Source organism: Trachurus trachurus (genome assembly GCF_905171665.1).
Source record: "Trachurus trachurus genome assembly, chromosome: 3".
In the NCBI taxonomy this organism is placed as follows: domain Eukaryota; kingdom Metazoa; phylum Chordata; class Actinopteri; order Carangiformes; family Carangidae; genus Trachurus; species Trachurus trachurus.
The window spans coordinates 5,093,996-5,119,453 of record NC_139893.1 but is presented as its reverse complement, the minus strand read 5'-3'; the positions used below and the strand labels follow the sequence as shown (position 1 = coordinate 5,119,453).

General features: G+C 41.0%; 1 protein-coding gene across 1 annotated transcript in view; it reads right to left on the bottom strand.

Moving 5' to 3' along the window:
* Nucleotides 1-3,656: 3,656 nt before the first annotated feature.
* pcdh9 (protocadherin 9) overlaps nucleotides 3,657-25,458 on the bottom strand; it is a gene marked incomplete at both ends in the record, with an annotated part of 251,729 nt that continues 229,927 nt past the window's right edge. Inside the window, one exon of the mRNA XM_083997860.1 lies at nucleotides 3,657-4,027. Coding sequence (XP_083853986.1) covers nucleotides 3,657-4,027 — 371 coding nt within the window. The remainder of the gene's footprint in view (nucleotides 4,028-25,458) is intronic.

Genomic DNA, 25,458 nt, shown 5'->3' with positions numbered 1-25,458 from the left:
TCGCTGCCAATCAAAATCTGACCGCACCACAACCGCAGCCTGCATACGGGAGAATAACAGAGTTAAACTCTTAATAAATAATAAGAGAAATATGACAGAATTGAAGTTGGAGCCTCGGGGTGTCTGTCAAAAACCAGAGCCTGTTTACTATATGGTGCACCGTATTTATGATCTGTTATTTTCATTTTGAGTGTCCAAATTCAGAGAGTGGGATTTATAGTGGGACTATATGGCGCCCTCAGGAATCCCCACAATGCAACAAATGCGAGTCTCATCCGTGGGGTATTATACTAGGCTGCTTCTCTGCGAAACAACCTCACAGGGCGCAGCTTCATGTGGAAATTAACAGTCGTGCGGCTCTTCACCTGTCAGCGATGACACAGAACGATGATGATTCATACTGTAAGTGTCTTGAAATCTCAATTTTACTGCTCACTGTAGAGTGAAAGTGTATTTTCTGTAGGGAGGAGTGATTTAAGGCACAGTGAGGAGCTTTAAAGCATGTGGATGTTGGTGTAACTGGGAGTTATACTGAACCACCCCCCCACCACCACCTCCCAGCAGGTAAAAGCCAGCATGGCTCTCACTCTGCCCCCACCAGGTGTCTTTGCCTCTGCTGTCTCCTACTGCAGCTCAGTGGGGGTGGTGGGGGGGGAGCAGCAGTTCACCTTCAGCGTCTCGATCTCTGAGCTCCTCATCTTCTATTTGAAATCTTATTATTTCAGCATTTAACCAAAGCTCAGGACCGACAATAAGACGTGAAGGAAAAAAAAAAACCCGAGAGTAAATTGAAAGCTTCTCTTTGAATGACTCAACTCTCTGCTTTTCCATAGCAACCTCCTTCCACACATTTCACCTTCCCAGATTCACCTCCTTCAAGCTTCGCTCCATTATTATACTGGAGGGTTTGTATCGCGCTTTTTTTTGTCCTTTTTATGTTTTTTTTTGGAGGCCTTGTCCTTCGGCTCGAGTAATAAATATTATTGAGGAGGCTGTTTAACTTAGTTTCTTTACATCTTCCATCTTGGTCCTCGTTATTAAGCCAAAATATATTATGAACTGTAACTGCTGGTGCTTAGATGTAAATAAATGAGTCTCCTTTAACCCTCCTCTTGTCCTTCTGGGTCAAATTTACCCAATCTGTTCCCTTCCTCCATCCTTCCTTCTTTCCTTCCTTTCACCCTTCTTTCTTTCCACAATCATTTTTTTCTATTCCTTCCTTCTTTCCCTTCCCTTTTCCCTTGACCTAATCTGTTCCTGCCCTTCATCTTTCTTTCCTTCCCTCCTTTCATCCTTCCTTACTTCGTTCCCTTTGTCCTTATTTCCTCTTTTGATCTAATTGGCCCAATCTGTTGCCTCCCTCCATCTTTCTTTCTTTCCTTTTCACTTCCTTCTTTCCACAATCCTTTTTCCCTTCCTTCCTTCCTTCGTGCTCCCTGCCTTCCATCCTTCTTTCCTTATTTCCCTTTGTCCTTCCTGCTTGCGTTCCTTCCTTCCCTCTTTCCCTTTGTCCTTCCTTCCTTCCTTTCTTCTTTCCATTTGTCCTTCCAACAGGAGGGTTTTAACGACTGGAGGAAACTGGCCATCCTACAAAAAAGAAAATGATTCCTGAAATGCTAAAAAGAAAAGGCTCAAATGTCCCTCGTCTGTGTCCTGTCCTCTGTCCTCTGGAAATAAACCTCTGGCGTATTTTTTTTTATGATAACACGTCTTCAAATCGCATTATTTCATCTGGACAAAAAAACAGACACAGAACTCCTGAAGGTGATCATCCTGCACACAAATTAAGCATACACATAATTAAAACATTTATTGCAGTAGCTGTATACCTGTAGTAGTAGTAACAAGGATTAACTGTTTCAGTATTTGTGATGTCAAACACCCTCACAACTGACAAACATACTGCGATAAGCAAATCACTCCATCCCACTTAACTTCTTTATATTGTGACATAAATATGGAAAAAAAAGTGCTTTACAAACCCAATGTCTCCTTATTATTAATGCACAAATCAAGTCTATTCCAACGAAAGAAAAATGACACAAAAATGATCAAGTTAGTTTTCAAAAGCTATATCTTTTTAGCATGCTTTTTTTCCATTGTGTAATTTGCCTTCCATGCTGTGGAGTAAAAACAAACCTTTTCAGACAGTGGAATGACGGATGATCTCTCTCTTTGCATTACCTGGCAACGTGCCTCTCTCTGTTTTTTCTTCAGTACCAACGATTTGGATTTTTTGTACTTTTTGTACATCTGTGTGATTATGTCTCTTAAATTTGGCAAACATTCAATGCATAAGGCATTTCATTTATCAGACAGGATGTTCCTAGTAGCCAACATGTTCTTTGTCTTTGAAATAAGAACAATTCAGTGTTTGAAGAAACCTCATGAAGGCACAGTGATTTTTAAGTGTTATCTTAACCTGTGTTTTCTTACGCATGGAAAATAATAGGTCTGTGTGGAAATAATAATAATAATAATAATAATATATATATATACACATGTCAATAAATTGCAGGTACTACTGAGGGATTGCACTCAGTCAAATCACAATTTGAATAAAATCTATACAGTAATAAGATCAACATTAGATAAAACATTTAGCCATTTACAAATATATTGCTATTTAATTGTACTGAACACTTTCAAAATCAGTTTATAGAGGAGAGCTTTCAGAGCTTTTCATTTTTATAATGCACATATTGAGCACTGACATCCTTCATACAAAATGTTTTTTGTTTTTTGTTTTTAAAAAAAAGGTTTGCCTGTGGTTTTTCGTGGTACTTTAAAATTAAAATCATCATGAGTCATGGGGCAACACTGAGTATATTACGGGATGGAAATCTGTTTCAAAAAGAAAAAAAAACAACTCTACAGTAGGGGTTTTTATAAAGAATCAGGTTAATGTTTTTCGTCGTGTACATTACGCCACATTATAGATCGTTGCCCAGTTGAAGTCTCAGATCCTGATGACAAGCCATTATGAAGACAACAGCCAAGAACTGTCCTATTCACTGTGGTTATTACAGATACATGATAGTGGTTAATAAGTCGTATTTACAAACACACAGACAATGACAGAATAAACAAGTGTCCACTAACAGTGTCATTAGAACAACACTTTCTGAAATGTAATTCCATTTTCTTTGATTGTGTCGATTAATATAGTCCTGAACAACTCAATAACAACCACACCACAAATATTTGTATATATTGGTCAGCCATAGTAGTTTTTTTTTCCCCCCGTGTAATTTGTTTTTTCTTTTTCTCAATTTTTCCACATGTCCTTCCTCCAACTTGTCCAAATCGCACATGAAGTGGACAGAAAATGTTACTGTATACGTCGTTGAAGAAATCCATGGAGGTTTGTTTAGAAAAAAAAAGAAGAAAGAAAAAAGAGGTTCTTCTAGAGTCGTAGTAAAGTCGAGTTGTAGAGAAACACACAGCGTAAAGCGTTACAGTTTTGTGGCCTACAAAGTTCACACTGCAGAAGCTTCAACTGAAGTGGAAAGAGAGATGAAACCAAAGAAAGAAAAAAGGAATAAAACAGGAGAGGTGCAGAGGTGAGCAGCAGCTTCGTCCGGGTGGGAGGACGTCTCACAGCGCAGGAGAAGGAGAAGAAGCAGAAGAAGGAGAAGAAGCAGAAGAAGTCCGTCTTATAGCTGCTGGTCCTTGGGGCTGTCCGGGCAGGACGCCGGCTGGCAGGACTTCAGACTCACCAGAGGAATATCAGCCATCCCGCTGCTGGTGAAGTGTCCCTCTCCGCTCCCAAACTGCTTCCTGTCACCAAAGTGCTCCGACCGCCCGCTCTCGTTTTTCCAGGCTCGGGTCAGAGTGTGTCCATTGAGGAGTTTGTCCTTGGGACCCCACTCCCTCTGAGACCCAAAGCTGGACACGGGCGACTTGGGCTGCTGGTACGTTCCCAACGTTGGAGGCATCCAGCAGTTGTCTGAATGTCCCAGCACTAAACACTCCTGCGTGCACATCTCTGTGGCTTCCACTAGACCACGAGGTCCCAGGGGGCCGTCTGCAGGAGGAGAGGGAGGAGAAGAAGGAGGAGAAGAAAGGTCAAAACTTCATATTGCATCGTACAGTCACATGACTCTTTACCTTGGACGCAATTGACCTATGGCTAAGCCACGCCCCCAAACGCCATGAGCGCATGGCTAGCCCATACACTCGGACATTCTCTGCTTCCACATCCATTGAAATGCATTGCAGTTAGTCAGTTTTCATTCGTTTTTATATGTTTTTTCTTGACATTTTAAAGCAGAAGTAAGCGATCCGGTCGTTTTGGCTAACTTCTTGTCAGCCGATGGAGTTAGCAGCCCCCGCCCTCGTCATGGATCTATTGGTCCTCGTCCCTACGTCACCACATTCACGCGCATCCCTTGGCTGCACACACAGGGGACTGTAAATGTACTCCAATCACACCACTGTTCCTTTACTTTGAGGATGAGATGTCAATATAATTGTTTTTTTCTGTGTAAATATGTTTTACTATTCAGTTTTACTGGAAGTCACGTAATCCAATGGGGCTGCCACCCGGGGATGTCACAATATGCAAATTAGATGAGTACATTTACTCCCATCACAAACTTTAGGTCATTGTGAATATTTTTCTCATTTACATTATAGATTTATCTCTCACCACTTAAAAGCTCAAGCCTTGTGAAATCCTGAAATCCAAACTTAATATTTTCCTAAATAAACTCGGGCGGGTTAAGACTTTATTAACACAAACATTCCGCTTACTTCTGCTTTAAGTTTAAAATGGTCAAACGGTGTGCATGGGGTACATGCAACTCCAACACTACATGTAGGTATCCCGAGAAGCTGGGCAACTGGGTGTATTTTTTTTTTACCTTTTCCCAAGCCACATCTCAACCGAGAGAAGTGTCTGCTCTGGATAAAGTTATGCAGTAGAGTTACCACAACACCAACTAAACGTGGATAAAATTAACAAGGATGTCTACATCTGTCGAATGTCGACTGTTTATACGAGTGAGTGGAGGGGGCGGGGCTTAGCCATAGGTCAATTGAAACAATGCAATTAGTTCTTCACAGATTAGAGACGTTTCTCAGTCACCCAGCATGCACCTGTGGAGTTTTACACTTAAAATAGTTACAGAGCAAGAAATGCACTGAAAACTTCAAGCTGCGAAACTTTATAATGATGCATTATGAATTAAACATCACGTATTCACAGTATTTTCGTTCTGCTTTTAAAGACAAACACAGATAAATCAAGAGATGCCCTAATAAGAGAGGCAGCGAACATGTGCAGTGATGTTAAATAAATAACATTAAATATAAATAATAAAATTCATCCATTAAATCGACATCCCAGACTAACTTTCTTCCTCTGTCTCTTTCATCGTCTATTGTTGAACTTTAATCATTTAGATCAAGGAAGAAAGTCGTTTGACACCATTATTCCATCAATAGTCTCTGTTTGCATGAGACAGAACCCCCCCCCCTTCCCCTCTGTCAGTGTCAATAGATTGCCAGACGCTGCAGGAAGTCAATGTTTATGTGAATGGTGAGTTTGTTCTGGAGCCCGAGGGCTAACGGCACCAGCTCACTATTTCTCAGTGAGTATGAATGATGGATGCTGCTGCTGCTGCTCTGCACAAACGATCCAAATCTTCTCTTTTTTTTCCTCCCTCGAAATCAAGACAGGACAAAAAAGTTTCAATTTGCATCACAACAAGTCATCAGCAGGACTTTTCCTCCTTTCTCCCCCCTCATAGCTGCCATCTGGCCACCGCTCTGATGAACGTGTATCAGTACTCAGACAGGAAAAAAAACCAAAACAAGTACAAACAAGTGAGTGTTGCAGGAGGTATTTGTTTAAATCACATCTGATAGAAAAAACCTGCATAATGCATGAAATGCAACGCAGCTCTCTGCCATTTGAAGATATATTCCTTTGAGTCTTTTTTTTTTAAAGAAGCTAACAGCTCTGTCTGTGTTTGTATATCAGACCTCAGAAGGTAATGAATTCATCTGTTTTTGTCCTTAAAAGAGAAAACGTTAACTATTTGTCCTAATTTGTCCCTTTGCTTCACGGCTGCTAATTGGCTGCTGGGTAAGATCTGTAATATTTCAAAGGGTTTTTTTTTTTTTCTTCAATCTCCTGCCTGGACCTGTTTTTTCCTGCTTGTTAATTTAAATTTACACAATTTGAGAGTTAGCTTATTACAGGAGGAGAAACCTTAAGCTCATATTGAGTCTTTGTGTTGAAGTCAATACTGAGAGTTGGTCGAGTGGTTACCGAGTAAATCAGATGCACGTTCACAAATTAAGTTTGTAAATTGATGTTTAATTAAAGCAGATATCAGTGGAATGTTTTTGTTAATATAAGTCCTAAATAGTCCTATTTTCCGTCAGCAATCACTTACATGAAGTATTTCAGCCTAAACACGAGTCTCTCCGTCACTCTGCTCTGCTGTAACCCGAGGAGAAAATTTTCCTTGTGGGATACAAGTGTTATCCAATGAGGAGAGAGAACGGCATGAAGGGCTGTGTGTGCAGCCAAGGGATGCGCGTGAATGTGGTGACGTAGCACGAGGACCAATTGATGCCTGACAAGGGCGGGGGCTGCTAACTCATGGTGCGTTCAAAGAAACTCGTACTTTGTGTTTTTCCTTCCTGTGAAGTCATACCAGTTCGATCTGGTACGAGTTCACGGGTCGGAAGTTACGAGTGGCCGTTATAGGGAACTTTCACAGACAACAGGATGGTAAAAACACGAGCTACGGGTTACCTGGAACGCTACCAAGTCGTAGTTGTGACTTGAAGCTGTAACTTACGGTTTCAAAAGCCTGCCTTGAACGCAGCATTAGCCGAAACGGCCGTGAAGCTGATATCTGCTTTAATAATGATGGGTTTTTCTTGGTTTCTTTTAGAAAAGGTCCCATGAATAGCTACTTAAACTCTGTGAAATCAGAAGACGTATTGTAAATGTGAAGAGCTTGTTAGTGCCAATCCCAGTGAGGATCAATAACCGACTCTGCAGCCTGTTTGTTTTGGTGTTCCAACTCGTTATGGTCCAACCTGCTCCCTCATGGTCAAAGTATGAATAATGAAGATTTGAGGCTGAGCTGAAACCTCTGCTTCATTTCTCTGCAGTGATTGCTGTGAATGTAAATCCTGTCGTTGAAAAGCAACTGGCACAAAAGTCACTCATATCGTCTGTCTGAAAAACATTTGTGCCAAAACAGATCAATATCATCAGAATATGTAATTTTATAATCAAATAAAACCTATAATGTCAATCAATAAAACAATATGTCCTTGAACAATTATACAACACCAATCTTGTGAGTGATTTTAAAGCATTAAGGATAAAATGTCTCTAGATTGTTATTATATAACATCTCATAATGTACAAACTATAAAACTATAAACCACTGAATTGGCTTCTCAAACAATGATGAACATAAAATAATAAAGAGATGGTATTAATTGCAGGGCTGCTTTATGGATTACATCATGTTGTACAATTGTTTATTTTATTATACTGTAACATTTGCGGCTACAAATGTAATAAAAGCTCAATATATGTACAATTAAATGGTGTAATATTGGATTATCCAACACAGGAAATAGATATTAGTATATGTTGTTCATATACTTATGTTTTATATGTGTACAATGTGTATATACAGTATTGTCTTCTTTAAATCATTGTCAATATTTCATATCATTACTTTCACAAAGCCAATAAGAGTTCTCCCACATAGAAACGAGTTATTGTGCTTATTCCTACAATTATAAAAAGGACCTACTGGCTCATTTGCTGTGTTTTTATGACAGGGTCTTTGTGGGTCATTCATGTGTAAGCCGATATGAACTGATGTAATTCTGGTTTAATAAGAACATGTCCTCATATTCCACTAAGCCGCACGCTTGCCTCCAACACTGGGCTTTGACTTTGAAAACACATTCTGATGTATGATGTGAGGAAAAAGCCACGGCCTGAAGAGAGAGAGAGAGAGAGGGAGAAGGAGGGAGGGAGACAGACTCAGTCATTCTTCTGCATGAATGTGGAGTCCATCACAATAACAGGCATCCATAATTGGCATGTGAGGAGTCTAACCAAGACACACATTATCATAGTTGCATGAAGAACCACAGAGAGCAATAATATGTAGTACCCCGGAGACAGCAAGATGAACTCTTCAAATGAGATTGTAGACGTGTGAGCGGACATCTGGGGAGCTGTTAGGGAAGAGGGATGGCGGAGAGGGGGAAGCACTGCAAACATGAACATGCTGCAGCATATAGCAGAGACGCTATTTACACAACTGCCATTTCTGTGACTTCTCGCTAATATAGGAAAAATGGCTATAATAATAATAATGGTAATGCCACTGACGACCATCCCTCCAATTTCTTTCATTCTAAGAAGCTTGAAAAACAATATTTATGATGCAAAGAAACACCTCGGCTCCTGTGTGACTCACTGTGCCGGTGCTTTGGCAGGTTGTGCAGTGATTCTAGCAGAATCAGACGACTAGATGTCTGTATTTCATTCTTTTTTTTGTTAAACCAAAGCAGAACCAGTCATTAATCAAGGACACTTTGTGCTTTGCTATTCCCATGGTGTAATAAACATGACCATTTGCATGTAGATTGGTACAATCAGTGGCCCCAGTGGGCAGTAGAGGATAATTTGAATCAGCCATTTTCCCCTGCTAATCTCTGCAGGCCTGCTGTTTGAGACACTGTAGAGACAGAGTCTGATTTAAAGACCACTTGAGGTATAGAGAGTTGATGGGTGTGTGTGACACAGTCTAAATACGCTCACCTGCATTATGTATGTAACATATGCCAGTGATTCCCAGCCAGGGGAAACTGGTGCCACCGGGGAAGGGAGAGGTATTTCTGCAGTTGCCATGGGGCACTTTCAGAAACCCCTTAATTGTTTTAGATCATAAAACATTCAAACAAGTGTAAAATCCACAAATTGTGTTCAAGCAGAAACAGGTGCAGAGCAGAAGCTGCAAGGGAAGCTCTGTGTTAGAAAGCGTTCAACTCTGAGACGAGTTCTTTCAGAATCAGCTTCTTATCGCAGGTCGACTGACGTCTCATATAGTTCCTGTAGCATCTCAGTGCATTAAAGGAATTCAGAAAAGAAAATTGAATTTGATCACTCATCTATCAGACGATGTAGCCCAAACTTTGTGCAAAATTCTATTTTCGAGTAAATCCGGTGTGAAAGTGGGGTCGTTTTTTTTTTTCGCATTGGATAACGCAGGCGCACAAACAGGAAAAACGGCCATTTCTGAACACCTTTAAAGCTGTTGAAGCTCAGTGTCCATGGACGTCAATGGAGCTGCAGAGAAACTGGTGACTGATGGCCACTGGATAAAATGCTCAGAGTCTCTAGGAGTGAATGGAGCAGTGGGCGGGGCCTGGACACTGGGCTTCTGCATGGTGATTGGAGGATCTGTCTAAAGGCTGAATCTCTTTTTGATTTTGAAACATACCGGCACCGGAGGATTGTTGAGTTTGCCTGATGCCTGTTTTGCAAGTGAAGTCGACAGACAAACTGCAGCTTATTTCTTGGTATTTGTTTGGTGATACAGCCCATAACCACTGTACATATCATACACTGTAAATAAAAACACAATTATGCAGTTCCCTGTTTCAGTTTAACGTAATTCTCACATTTCTTTCTCCGGGTTTAATATCATTGTTATATAGTTCTTTATATGATGATGTAGGCGGATAGCTGCCCCTCTTTTGAAAGACCTGCAGCCGCCACAGGTTCAGACAGGTGTAATGTCGATCTATAGGTTACAATAGGCCTACCTGATGTATACGTAGAACTACAATAGCAGCTTTCAGTTTGAATTAAACACTATTAAAACTGTATTATGTTTTCAATTACATAACCTATTAAGGATGTGTCACTAATTACATATCAGGCAAGTTTCAGATAGAATACAGTTGAACACATCACTACAGTATAACCTCTGTTCACTATATGCTATAAATATGCTAATTAAACCTTTATGATTATGTTTAGGCACTCGCAGCACCATGGTTACGGTTAGAGACGAGATCTTGCTCTGGTTTAATACAGAAAATGAGTTCACTGACATTTAACTGAAGTAATTTCTGTTAACTAAACCAAACCACCGGCAGGGCTGTGCATGCGAACCCCGGTTCGTGGTGCGACAGTCGCCTTTTGAACATAAACCAGGCAGTGATCACGTTGCCACTACGACGTACTTGGGAAAGTAATTTAGAAGTAATTGAATGTAATTTCTAGGAGGCATGGATGGCTGACTACATGAGAAATGATTGCTAGTGCGTTAAATCTAGTTAGCAAGTGAGTGGAGAAGTTGGCGTAGACGGCTAAGTATGATGGATAAGTGGGTGACACGTCCAGCTCCCTCCAACCCCCCACTGATAAACAGATCAGTTACATGTCCAATTAAACGTATTTGATATCACATGTTAGATATAAATACGCCTGCATAGGAAGAAAAAACACAGGTATAGAGCTTTCTTTTGAATTTTTTGATTTTGATTTGTGGCACAAACCACATCTCCACTTCAGCAGCAGCTCCAGGATGCGGATACCTCCACTGCTTCACCGACCAAACAAAAACTCCACTTCCTTTTGTTCCTTTATAATAACACACTGTGATATATCAGTCTCCAGGAGCCCAACGCCACACTTATAAAATATCCTGTTCATTTAAAAGTAAAAACGGCTCCGACCAGATACTTCAAACAAAAACCAAAACACCACACAACACACCACTTGTGCCTCCCTCCCTCTCTCTCTCTCTCTCTCTCTCGCTATGCATATGCAGATGGAGTCTAACTGTGCAGGAATATGTTGGTCTGTTTAATTGAAAGGACACTGTAAGAGGAGGAGGAACCCTCTCCCATTAAACCTCCTCCCTCTGGAGCCGCCGCTGTAAAACAAACAGCACCTGTTTATGAGAAACGCTCCGTACCTCCCTAAACTCCTGAGCATTAATAGTCACTGTGTTTCCTTTGTTTACTTCTTTTGCAGTTTAATTCTCCAGCTCTTGACCTGGAGTTTCTGAATCCACATAAAGAATAAAAAGACACACACAAGTTATTTTGTTATTTCTTATTTTGTATTATTTTTTCCCTGCACAGCTTCTAGTGACAGTGATAACACGCTGAGCCGTTTCCCGACAGTCACTGACCATCACAGCGTCCTAGCAGCGAGCTCCTCCTAACTTGTTTTGCCTCATTTCCTCCTCTGTAATCACAATGACATGACATGTCATGTATCACCAGTGTGAATGGGCTGGTGACTGAGTGTACTGTCGGTGACAATGAATTTCATATTTTGATTATACACCGTATTAATCCTGTGTTTGGAGCATGGTAATATAGCTGTACATGCAAATAGTGTAATCATGAATCTGTCACTGGTGAAATCCGTGGGACTCAGGGAAAGAAAAAAAAAAAAAAAAAAAAGAAGGCCCAGAGGGTGTCGAGTGATATCCTGCTCCTCCCGCTGAAACCTTGAAGAGTGTGGACAGATGATAAGCACCGGCACACCACGACACTACAGCTGTAGATAAGAGGCTGCTGGGCATGTACTCCATTGTATACCTGCACGAAAAACAAACCCGTACATCTCAGCTGCGTCCGGCTCGGCCCAATGAAACATGGACATGTGACTCGTCCACAAGGGGTTTCCATGTTGTTTGTGTTTGTAAATGTTACGAGGCAAACACAACTGAATTTGAGCCAAGTCCTTTGTCTTTACGTAAATTTGACCGTTATACTGATAGATAGATAGATAGATAGATAGATAGATAGATTTTATGTCCTTGTCCTTTTTTTTTATCCCAGGCTTGAGCCTTTTTAAAGTGTTTTTCATTGTGTCTTGTATATCTCTGTGTGTTCTCTTTTGTTTCTCCACCTGACCTGGAACAACCATACAAAAATTCCTATGTGTGTTTGCACAAATGGCAAATAAAGATTGTGACTTTGACTTAGATAGATAGATAGATAGATAGATAGATAGATAGATAGATAGATAGATAGATAGATAGATAGATAGATAGATAGATAGATAGATAGATAGATAGATAGATAGATAGATAGATAGATAGATAGATAGATCTGTGTAAAGCTCGTTGCTCATGGTTACTCTGCTCAAGAAGTCAAGTTCCTTTCTGCACACACACACACACATACACACAGACACACATACACACAGACACACAGACACACACACGCACACACAAACAAGCAAATAGCCGGTGGCTGGTGTTTGGTGCAGAGCCCCTGAGTGCTTTAAATAACATTGAGGCACAGGTGTTGAGGAATGCAAGGGATTCAGAACTGTGTCAGATGGAGCTGACTTTTGCTTACAGCGCTGTGCAAATGTTGCAGATGTCCACAAAGACGGATAACTTAAAGACAAAGAAACCATTAGATTGCCTCCTGAAAGCCAGTCATTAGGACGAGCTGGGGGCCGCTCTGTTTAATTCCGCAGAAGCTGTTGAATAAATGCGAGCCATGAGCGATAGCTGTTTATCGATGGACACTTTGACCAAACAGTGTTCACATCCATCCATCCATCCATCCCTCTGCTCTCTCTCTCTCTCTCTCTCTCTCTCTCTCTCAGTCCTCCTACTCAGCAGCAGCAGCAGACCACAGAGGTTACAGAGGAGGAGAGAAACATCCTCATTTTTGGCCAGGGGTTGTTTGCAACTATAAGGGAGTATTCTTGTTTTGGTCTTCCGGCTATTACTAATGAGATAACATTTGGCTAATTAATTGGATGCACACTATCGGTGCTGACGTGCCGGTCCCACGCCAACAACCTACAGCCTTCAGAGTGGCAAGGGGGAACGCGTGCAGAGGGAGTGAGAGTGATTGAGTGCGGGGGATTTAGTGTCCATAGGGCTTGTTTATTTATCCATGCTGTTAAGCATGCCCAGATGTTGTTATGTGGGAATGAATGAGGCTTTGTTTTGGTCCAGCATGGAGGCTCAAAGTGCCATACCGCCGTCTCCAGCTGCCGCTCAAAAAAACCCACAAGAAAAAAAGTCTGGCAGATTAATTCTTTATGCTTTAAATCTGCTGTAGGTTTTGTACGTGACCCTTTCATCCTCCATTACAAAACATACAAAACATGTGCATACAGTACACAGCCAATCCATCACCGTATACACCAAGGCATATAATGATATTCAGTATTATAAACACAGCTTGTCTGCCTCACACCAATGGCAAATCTATTGTAAATAGCTTGGGGCGAGGGGGGGGGTGTAGGGATGTATGAGAAGAGGTACGGTGTCCAACAAGGAATAGAATTACAGCTCCATACAGCTTTGCAGCAAATTTGAAAACAGGTCTTGTGATCTACAGTAAAGGCTATCTGGGGTTGGATAGATATGATAGTGAGCGGAGCAGAACAGAGCAACACGCTGGATGCATCCTCCAGAGAATACTAGTCTGGCTGATGGATCCTTTCTACTGCTCCCTTTGAGGCCAGGCAGCAGCTTCTCCTGAGAGGAGATGAAGGGCAGGAGCGAGTCGAAATAGAAAAGGGAGGAAAGAAGACAAAGCTGCAGAATGGAAGTGAAGGGTGGTCAGAGAGAGATAGAAAAGAGGGAGCGAGGGAGGATGGAAGGGAAAGAAAAGCTGCGAGTCAAGGTGGAAGCAAAACGGTGAGGAGAAGAAATAAAAGCATAAAACCTGTCAAATCAAATATTAAAAAAGTGGTCATTTACATAATCTCTGTGACCACTGATAAATATTATTGGTTCAGACTTTTATTTGAAACTATTCTCAGATCAAATTTGTAATTCTAATATTTCACAGAAAGGTACTTTTTGTGTTGGACGCTGTTAAAGTACTGCTTACTGTCTGACTGATGTTTGATTCTGACACTGAAGACATGTGACTGACACTTTAACATGTTTTTTGCACTGGTCAACACAAACTACACATCTGTTTATGTGCTGTATTGTATTAGTGATAAAAATCTTCCATGCATATTCACGTCTTATTATCTGGCCCGTTGAGGAAGCATCACGTGTCGAGTCTCGTCTGTTTCTGTAATATTTTGCACTAAACTAACGCGCTGCAGACTGAGCGTCATTATTTATGTTTTGAGGAGCATTGTAGAGTAATTGTACAGTGGTGGTGTGTGTGTGTTTGTGTGCAGCCTGACAGCCGACGCCACCATGTGACAAACACAACTCTTTGTCTTTTGATCAAAACAGAATAATTGCAAAATAGAAATCCACATGAGAAACAATTAAACATTTCTTCTTTTTTCTTCTTCACCTCGATTTCTGGCTTGAGTCTAATTTACAGATGCGTTTCTGTTGCCACGGCGTCGCAGTAATGACTCTGATGAGTCGACCTCTTTTTATATGTGACTTGTTATAAAAACCCACATAATTCAAGGCGTGTTTTCCGCTGCTTTCCTTTCCTTTCACTCCCAGCGCTCTCATTCTCACTCCTCACTGTTTCTCTCTTAACTCCACGGCTCCACTCTGGGGGGTTCACTTCCTTCACATCCACTGTAGAAGAGGAATATTCTATCAAAGTTGTTGAATTTTAGTAGACTCGCATTAAAAATTAAATAGTTGTTATAGGAGTCAATATATTTCTTTCTAAACTTATTTAAAACCCAACTTGATGTTTCCTGTGCGACTTTGTAACGATTATTCATTCATGGTGTTGTTACCGCTGTTCTGTAGTGTCGCTCAATGACACTCTCAGACGCACCGCTCAGTTCAGGCTTCACAGATTATAGTGCATTCTGGACCCTGAGTACAGAGTGAATGGGGTATGAGTCACACACTCTGACGTCATTGAACCCATCAGGTCTCTCATGCTTCGGGGGAAAAGATACAAAGAAAAAAAAAGAAACTTCATGCTGTCCTGAATCAGAACCTGTGGCCGGGGCAACAGAGTCTGCAGAGCTGCAGAGTTATAGCACACGGCTGCTCCAAGACGCTCTGACCTTTCCTGCTCACCGGCTACTGTCCACCACACATTTCATCTGCAGCTCTTACACTTCTGCAGGACACTGCAGCGGTGGGGGGAGGGGGGGGCGTGGACCGGAGGTTTTGTCATTTGGAGCAAGAAGATTCATCAACTCAACAGATTTAAGGGAAGGTTCAAATCTTCTGGCCTGGTCCAGGAGTGAGCTCTTTGCTATATATATATATATATATATATATATATATATACTGTATATTTATATATATATGTCGCCGTATTGGCCCAGATGGAGCCAACATGTACCTATATATCATATTCTACAGTACACATTTTTTACAGTCAAACGGCTGAGTAACTACAGTATGCATTTACAAATATATCCTCAATCATGGCAAACACATTTTGCATAATATCCTGTAGTGTTTTGTGTAATATCTCCAGAGAGATGAGTGTCATTACGGCTCAGATGGAGCAGAAAGGTTGAAAAGGATGCGGTCAGACTCCCACACGAACAAACTAAAATACTAAAGTTCAACAGCAGTTTAACCAACAGCAGCGGTGTAGACGTGCACTGAAAACGCACAAAGGTTGCTCAAACAGAGCGCTTACACATCCTGACCTATGGCACTTAACTGAAAATGTGCTGCATTAAGAAATGAGAAAGTGTTTTAATTGTGCTCAGTGGGGGAGAGTCTGACAGCAGGAGCACCTACAGCAAAGTGAATCATCCAAAATGGATCAGGCCTCTCTCTTTGCCTGCAACAACCCAACAAGGTTTTGGACCAGGCCCAATCCCAATTACTAGTTTAAACTTCTCTGACACAAACCTACTTGTGTGAGTTTTTTTTAATAAATCTCACACATTTTCTTAAGCAAACCAACAACTAGAGGACTGAAATATGGTGAAACTGCAGGTCTAGATGTTCAAACTGTGCTGATAACCTGCAGGACTGAGCCAAAGAACAGCAGATTAGACCGTTCTCATGGTGCTGTGGTGTTATTTAAGGTGGTTTCATCAGCCGGTCTGGGTTTGGGGAACCAGTAGTAACCAGTAAAGACTGAGGCCTGAACTCTTGTTGCTCCTTCGTGGTGAAATGAAGCTGCAGAACATCTTCCCTCTTTGCCTCAGTGTTCGACAGAACAAAGCTTTGCGACCAGGCAACTCAAAGCGAAGGCCTCGGAGGAGGGGAAGTGAGGCAGGGCATCTGTTTGGCCCTGCGGGGACCAAACCAGCCCCGGTGGACTGCTCACCACATTTGTATGCACCACAATCCAACAACATTTTTAGCCTTTTGCTGTAATGCTTTCTTCCAGACATATTCCTGCAGATTGTCACTGCTTTGCTTTGCATGAGTTGGCACATATTACTTTTTTTTATATACTTACAGTATACTCTGGCTTTGTTACCTTGTTCACATTTGAATAATACACAGATCAGCAGCAGCATTAAAAACCTGTTACTAGTTCTAATGCTGTGGCTGATTGCTGCACACGTTGCACATGTCTTTTTGCATACTGCTGCTCCACCTCAGTCCTGAAGCTTTTGCAGAGAGGACGACTGAATACACCTACAATCCCCCAGGGTCTATATACATTTGATACGGTGCATTGTTATTGTTGTTGTTTTTTATATAGCTAGTGCAATACCTTTTCAATGCATAAATTGTCCATGGTCATGTTGGAGACTCATCACAGAGTTAAAATTTGTATAAACAAAATCGTTGTGTCATTCAAAATAAAAACAAAGAGTAATGTATCAGAATATGAACGTGGAGGAGAATCATTTCAGTGGGCTTGTTTTGACAGCTCTGACACTGCTGATACATGTAACAGATTTGACACCCAAACCTTCAGTTTGATAGTTATCTGTGCTGCCATCCATCTATCCATGTTAACCATCCATACGTGACACACATGAGTCATTCCAATACTGTGATCGCGCAGATACAGAAAGGAAATCGGTGCAGCTTTTATGTCCATTGTTCACAGTATATACAGCGACGGGAGGCCGTGAGCGAGCATTACTGATATTGAACATTTCCACATTGCTGAGACCTATGTGTGAAAAGTCCAAACCCATTAATATAAAGGGATACATGAAGCTAACAGAGTGTGAGGGAAGCTATGGCTCTTATAACTCTGTAACTCAGTTATTGTGATTGCGTGAGTTGGTTCAGCGGCATGCTAAGTGACAACAAGCTATTTAATAAAATGCAACGTCAGCAACAAAACAGATCCAATAATCAAATCAGTTAAGAAGAGATAGGCTAACAAAGATGGAGGCTTTCTCTTTTACTGTTAGCAGTTCAAACGAGGCTTTCATGTGTTTTTTTCTGCATGGCGAAGTAAAAGATGGCAACACAGATTTTCAAAAACACATTTTAAATTGCTGTTTTACACAGCTCAGTGCAAGTGCTCAGTCCCCATGACAACAATAGCCATGTAAAATGATTTCTTCTCCCTCTCTCTAATCTTCCACTGCATTAGACTCAGCCGCTGACCTTGTAATCTAATTTCTGTTCTAAGTCACTGAGTATGCCTGCTCATTTTCAACACTGGATCGAATACATTTCAGGTCAGAGATCCTTAGTGTCACTGATGATAACAATGAGACAGATATGTGAGAACTGAGTCCCCCCTTTTCTTTCCTCCACTGGCCCCATACCATTTTATAATTATATTCTTTCTTTTTTTTGTATTCCTTTGCTCACGCTTCATTTGGACGATTTAAAAATTGGGCAAATGCTAATTTTAATCTGCATTTGGCTCAAACGCTTCCTCAGGACAAACAGACCTCCTATCTGTTGTGGCTGGAGGAAAAAAACTAAACAAATAATCTACAAGCTCCTGCCCAGAACACACAAACACACACACAGGCTGATGAACACCTACACACACTCTCCATGTTGACATTTGAGATATGAAGAATAGATTTCAAATTCAATACAAGATCATCATCTTTTAATCAGTGGGAGGTCGCTGTGCCTGTGATTTAACAGATAGAGGTAATAACGATCGTATTGACCTCGTAACACAGGAACAGTGGAACATGACGACATTTCACTTTGAGTTAGACATGTACGAAGAAGATCCTAGAAATCCAACTAAACGCTGTGTTATACTTCATGTTTCTGTTTCTGATGAAGCTCTTTTGTGTTTTTACAGTGAGTATTGATTTTAATCTGGAAGGAATGAGGAGAGAAGACATTGTCACTGCTGCTTTGCCATTAAAGTGTCATGATGAGTGTGCATTACACTTCATTACTGTAAACAAAAAAACAATCTCAGTGTTTGATGTGTTTACTCAAAACCAAACATGAATACACACACACAAAAAAAGACTAAAGTGTTGATCGAATCAACACAGATCTATTGTTATTCAAACCACAAACTCCTGGTAGCATATAGAACTGTTTGCACTGATAAAGTATTAATTCAGGTTACAATATTGAGAATATGGAAACTTAAAGGTATAATATGTAGGAATTCCCCCCATCTAGCAGTGTGGTTGCATATCGGAACGTATTCTTGATGCTGCATTCACCTGAAATCGGGCAGATGTCAGACAGACAACAGACGCTGCATGTACAGTAACAGGAAAAACAAGCGTCTATGTAAACAAGTGGTCCGCCAGCACGAGGCAAAACAATACAGGCGTGACAATATGTTGTCATGGTGATGTCGTATTGTTTACCTGACCCACTCAGGGTCTCGTGGAGTCTGCCTGACTGCACCTGAATGCAACACCAGTGCCTCCGTCCTTCCTCACACTACACAGTGGTGACAGTTTTAACAGGCGCTACCTGGAAAACTTTCTCCCCGAGCCGACAGCTCCGGTGAGTTTCCGTGGTTACCTACGGTCACGCTGCCACTCAACGTAAAAAATGGCGATGCAACATGGCCGCCTCGGTTCGGTGCGTCTCCCCCTTATGTATTTGTAACGACTTGTAACAACTCATTCTAAGGTACGAGAAAGCTTTCATTTGTATGCTGTGTGATTCGACTTCAGTGAAATACGTATTTATGAAAGCAATATTTGTTTTTTACTAATAAAAAGCCAAATACGTTACATACTGGGGCTTTAAATGATGTATGGTTCAGGAAAGACAAACCACACCAGTAAAACAAGGTCACTGTCACATTATAATAATGAATATTGCAAATATCAACACTGACATTTAGCATGAGATATAATGCAATTCTCAGATGTCTAATGTTGCAGTAAAGTACCGTCTCATCTCTGCCTCGCCCCGTGGTGGTGTATGTGATCACACTGCTTTTCTTACAGTGGCACTAAATGTTGCCGGTAAAATGGCTGAGAAATCACTAAATTGCTGCTGCAAATGAGCTGCATATAAATGTAATTCGGCAGCGACGGGGTCGACCCCTGTGGTTTACCACAATGCATGCAGTCGGGGCATTATTATAGATTATGGTTTTTCTGTTTATGGCTTCATACAGTAACACTAAAGCCTCCTCATGCCATTAAAATGATACCTGTCATCTGATCTAATTAGTGGCTTGTGCATGAAAATGACCTGTTTTCCCTGATGAGACTTAAAATTCCTGTCAATGACTCGTGTGCTGGTTTGGTTTGGTTTGGTTTCATCTTCTAGGTTTTTAAACGATGTGCCCTTCGTCTGGAGTCACTCATCACAACACACACAAAGTTTCCGAGTCAGAATGATCACCAAGGACGAGTCGAATCGCCCGCAGGCCCCAAGCAACAGCAGTTTAAAAAGCGGTGCTGGCCGGGTATTCATGAAATTATTTTGGAGTACTTTTTTCCAGGCAATGTGCTTTCTCCCACACACGTAGTCATAAGCAGAATGCATTAGCATAAAGAGGAAAGGGACACAGCAGGTACAGTAACTGCTTACCCGCAGAGGTATACAGCAAAAGGCTAATAGAGTTAAAAAAAAAAAAAAATGAAAGAGTGAGAGGTGAGACAGAAAGAGAGTGGGAACAGACAGGTAGCTCCTACAGTGAGGCAGTGACAGAGAGACATGTAATTTTCTGTGTTGATCATTACCTTGAGCCTGAAGGAATTTGATAATAAAACAGAAACTTGTTAATCCCCCGAGAGCTCTGTAATTGCAATGTTGAGGTACATCTCCTCTCTGTTAATAACTGTAATTTCAGAGCATGCTCTGCCTACATATACATTTATTCATAATTACCTGAGGGAAAGGACGGTGTCGTACTGTCTATTAAAAGTGCACCGAATTAAATGGATATAAGGTGGGCTTGGAAAAAAAAACAAGGCCAATAATATATTGATTTAGTACAAAGTTAATCCCACATGTTAAAGCAGCGGTGTTTCAAGGTCATCAATGCAATATAAATGATAAATACGCTGTCCTTCACTGAGTGTACCCGCCCTTGTTTTTTTTCTTTTTTTAATGTTTCGCACTTTAACATGAGCTCATCGTATCACACACACTCGTGTACTTCGCAACTTTGTCGACTCATTCGGTTTGGGAAACGTGTCAAAATTTGCAGGTCGTTCAGGCATTAAATTGGCAGTGATGGAAAAAGTTAGCACCTCCTCTTCAACACTGAGGACCATCTGCTTCGGCTCCAGTGGTGTTAAGGTGTTAACACAGAATAGTGATGATGTATTTAAGGCCACAGCAGCACATGAACTGAAGGGGAAGGCAGAGTACCAGACAGTAAACAGTGTCGTTTCATAACTCAATATTTACAGGGTGAAGCTCAACTTCCTTCTCCGATGCCTCCTTCACTGACACAGTACAGATGTGGGATAAATCCAATTCAAAGTCTCCACTGATTTGATTGATATAGATTTAAAGAAGGGAATCAATAAGAAATAATGTGATTTACAGATTCATGGATGGACCTGTTGGTTTAAAAAAACAAAACAAAACAAAAAGTCAGCAAAGCAACAACACAAAGGAAATAAAAATCTGATATTAATAACCTGAACGATGAGTGATAGCCATATGCATAAATCTGCTTTGTGAGCTGGTGGGTGCACGGGGAGGAAGTGGAGGTCAGGGTCTGGCAGAGACCCCTGTTGGGTGCAGGTGGCGAATAACTTCTGTCAGCCAAGTAATTAAGTGTCCATCACATCCTTGCAGGAGGGCTGTGCAGCCCAGAAGCCTCGTCCAATCTCCATCTGTGAGCCGGACTGGAGCTACAATATGTCCCTACATACTATCAGTTTATCTACACTCACACACTAAATACATGTGCAAAATATCATATTGTACAGCTGTAAATAATAAGACAAATCAACGCCTTTATATTATATGTTTCATTGTTATGCCCAATGAAATGTGAATAAAAGAAGAAACCAAATTAAAATGAAGTATAATAAAAAGAAAAGGCATCAATTATTGGAAGTCATATTAGAAATCAAGCAGGTGGGTAAACATGAGTCTGATTCGCCTGTGGCAGTATCTTAAAAAACATCACTTGTTATCCACCTGTTTCCACGTATAATTAATCAGTAATTACACAGAAGTGAGCATTACTGTGCACCGATGCTCGTGCATGATCAGTTTCATGGTTATTTTTCCACCAGCCCGTCTCCATCTCCATCTCCGTCTCTGTCCCTGTTTACTTTTGACAGGACGGAGTATAATTCTGACAAAGTGTTTCTATCATCAGATCTGATTAGGTTTTAGCCTCAAGTCAGAAACTCCAGGTTCACAAGGTTAAACTGATTGAAAAATCTGACTTATTGATGAAGGACTGATTCATTCCACTGCGCTCTGATTTGAATTAGGATAATATAATTCAAATTATAAAAGTCTAATTCATGGCTCGGTGTCAAAATGCGGCTGTTCAAGTGTTGCACAGTGTGAATCTGTAACAGAAACAGGGAAAGAAGAGACAACAGGAAGTGGGGGAGGGACGATTCGGATGGACAGGGATGCTGAAGTGCGATAATGATAAACATGGATTTAATTGATAAGGTTTCTGACCTTTGATGGTGGGGTTCCTGAGGGCAAAGTGTCAGAAAGGAAAAGAAAATACATCACCACCTGCTGCAGCCTCAAATACACGCAGACCTTAAAAACACAGGAACTCGTTCTCAGCTTAAAAAAAAAAAAAAAAAAATTATCACTATCCCTGTGCAGCCGGTGAAAACAGTGACAAACTGGTGCGACACGGCAGCTGCAGTGTAGTACAACATTTTTAGGTGTTGATATGTGCGGTTACTCCGTCTTAATGTCGGAACATGTGTGAAACTAATTTGTTGTTTTTGAAGATGGCAGCAATTAATCTCTCAAATGACCTGGCTAGATTAAATGAGAAGAAAGAGAGGATGCTAGGAAAATAAATGCCAGCATTAGGGAAGAAATTACAAGATGACCTTACTGAACAATGATTTATGGATTCCCTAGTCAAGCAATTACAGCAGGTGATACCTTTGAAATTTCAAACCATGGAAATTAAATTTGCTCCTTTGCAAACTGTGCACTTGTCAAGGACGTTTAAAACTGTTACCTACAGTACATTGGGAGGCTCCTCTGCAGTCATCCCTCTTCCTTTGGCAAATCACTCAGCGTTCAGAGTGATAGAGCGTACTATGCAAGGGATGGACAAAATGATGGAAACGTCAAACAATACATGAATATCAAATACCTAAAAAGAAGAAAAAAGAAAGCAGTGGCTTTCCAAGGAAACGACAGCGATTTTTTCAGACAAACTGAGTCACATGCTCCTTTTCCCGCTATCACCAAACTCCACCTGCTCCTTCTCGTCTCCATCCAATCGCAACATGACACGCTGGCCGTCGGCCAATCACACAGCGGCTGTCAACAAATGCTCAAACTCCATTACTCATCCCAGAGAAGTTTTCTGTTATTGGAGGCGTCTGATTCCTATGGACAGTCCCCCGTCCCCCCCGTGGTGAACAACTTCCTGTGTGACTTCCTGCCAGCGTCTAACAGCCAAACTCCTTTTTCCTGCTGTTCCCAATGAATTCCATTTTACTTCAAATTTCCTCATTGTGTTTCATTTTTCTCGTTAGTCCGTCCTGATTGGGATAGATGTGGTGGGACGGAGCCACCATCTGTACGAAGCACAAAATTCTTCACAACTCCCACTCGTCAAAATAAAATGTGTGTTTATTTTCTATTTCTCAACAATCTAAGTTTCATGCATCATCATCAGCCAATAAGAAGCCGCCTGTCTGGTCTCAATAACACAAGTTTACTCAGATTGTTTTGGCTCCTCTGTGACAATAAAGAAAAACACCTTGACTACTTTTCAGGGTTATACTTTATAATCATCACTATTCACGACATGACCTTATATTTGTGTTGTCCATGTGTTATTTCTCCCTCTCTGTTGCACAATAACACTGTGTTCCTGTTTCCATCTCTCTTGTTCCGATAAAGAAGAAAGATCATAACAACCTTGCCATTCTGAATCCTGCTTTGGAAAGAAACAAATCAATCAAACTAATCTCCTGGATTATGTTCTCTCATTGGCTCTCTGAGGGAGCCAGCGATAAGAGAATATTTGTATTACGCCGCCTTGTGTAAATGCCAAGCATGGAGGTGCTCGTAAATCCTTACATCTGTGCCCACCGTCGTGACTCCGACTCTCCCTTCTGCCACTCCCTTTGTACGGCCTCTTTCCAGCATGCAACTGCAGAGAATAGTGGAGCTGTACAACCCCCCCACTCACCTCCACTCACCCCCACTCACCTCCATCAGGTGCATTCAGAGCACATGTCACAGCGTCACCGATACGGCAGACTAATAAGAGCTTTCTCTGCTAACAAAGAAACTAATACTGAGTGGAGAGGGGTTGAAGTGACCTGGTCTACTGACTGATGCTGGGTCTGTGCTCACACAGCTGCTGCTGCTGCTGCTGCTTCCTTTACCTGCCAGAATCAAACAGACAGGTGGCGGCAGGTAGATGCATTCACCTGGTTTTTAACCTAACAGAGAGTCAACACAATATAAAACACACAGCTGTGTTTCCACCATCAGGTGGATGATTATAAATAATTTGCTTCTCTGACATGTAATGCTTGTTTTTTTTTTTACCAGACATTGACTCCTTTTCAAAAATATTAATTAATTTGCTTTATTTATTTGATCTTGGCTCCATTTTTTTTTTTTTAGGACTTTATTACTTTATTGATCCCAGAGGAAATTGAAGGACTTAGTTGCTACAATCTTTATTGAGCAACACAACATTCACACAGTATCTCGCCATGAAATATTTGGCAGGAAATGTCGTTATAAGATTACAGTTCACTCCCTTTAAAAATAATTAAATAATTAAACTACTAAACTATGTTGGACAGTACAGTGGACAAAAACAAAATGTGACACATAACAAGAACAAATTGTGAAACAAACAACAATATTTGTGTTATTATGTGTGTGTACTGTATGTGTGAGTGTGTGTGTGTGTGTGCGTGTGTGTGTGCACATGTGATATCTATGCAGGTTGATAACAGAATTGATAATAATAATAGTAATACTTCAATTAGGTAAAAGGGCTCCATTGGTAGAGATGTTGACTCAACCTGGGCAACTGAATAGAAACATTGTTCGGATCAAGTGCTGTATTTCATTTTCCATCTGTTTCTGTCTGTATTTCTCTTGTAATGTTCTTTTTATTAGGGAAGAAAGAAAAACACTTTGTTTAAGTCGCACCATATGAAACTGAATAATAATAATAAAAAAAGAATATATTCTGGTAATACTGTTATTTTCACAGAATAAGTGACAGCAGGAAAGCCTTCAGCAGCTGGAGCAGTGAGGAATAGCTGGTAAATTGTAAATGGCACTCTATCAGAAGCCATTCCTCCTGCAGTCCTCGCAGTCATTGGACGTTTGATGAGTAGCTTTGTCTGTTCCCCTCTCAATGTCAAAAAATCAGCAGGCACTCTGACTCTGTGATGGGGTCAAAGACCTCTGCTGCTGTGAGAGGATGACCATGTTGAGTCGAGGACACGCTCTGTCATCACATACACACGCTCACACGCACGTTTTTCCTGAGACACAATGAGACAACAGTGTGAGGCCGATGAGCGGCGCGTTAAGAAAAAAAATAAAATAAAAAAAAAACACAAGTGAAATGTACACAAGACAGTAATATTTAGCGAGAAGCCAGACGACGTGGTGTCATCGGCGTCGTGCATGTCTGCGGTTGTTATTTATATCCTACATTTGAATCCGGTGACACATTAAATAATGCAAATCTGAATTCACTGACAAAGGAGTGGATATGAAAGGGAAGACATGTATGGGGCATGAGCAGAAACAGTGCCAGCGGCCTCATCATTTCATTTCCTTTAGCACATCTATAAATGGCATGCATTTTAATCCTTTTAATTATGGATCCTCACTACAATTACCTCAAATTAAATTACTTTGCAAACCTCAGAAGGATACATAGCTAACTGAGAAGAAGAGGATCATTCTGCCAGGGATTTAACCTCAGTTTCTCTGTGACATACTGAGCTATCACCCCCACCTCCTAAATCCA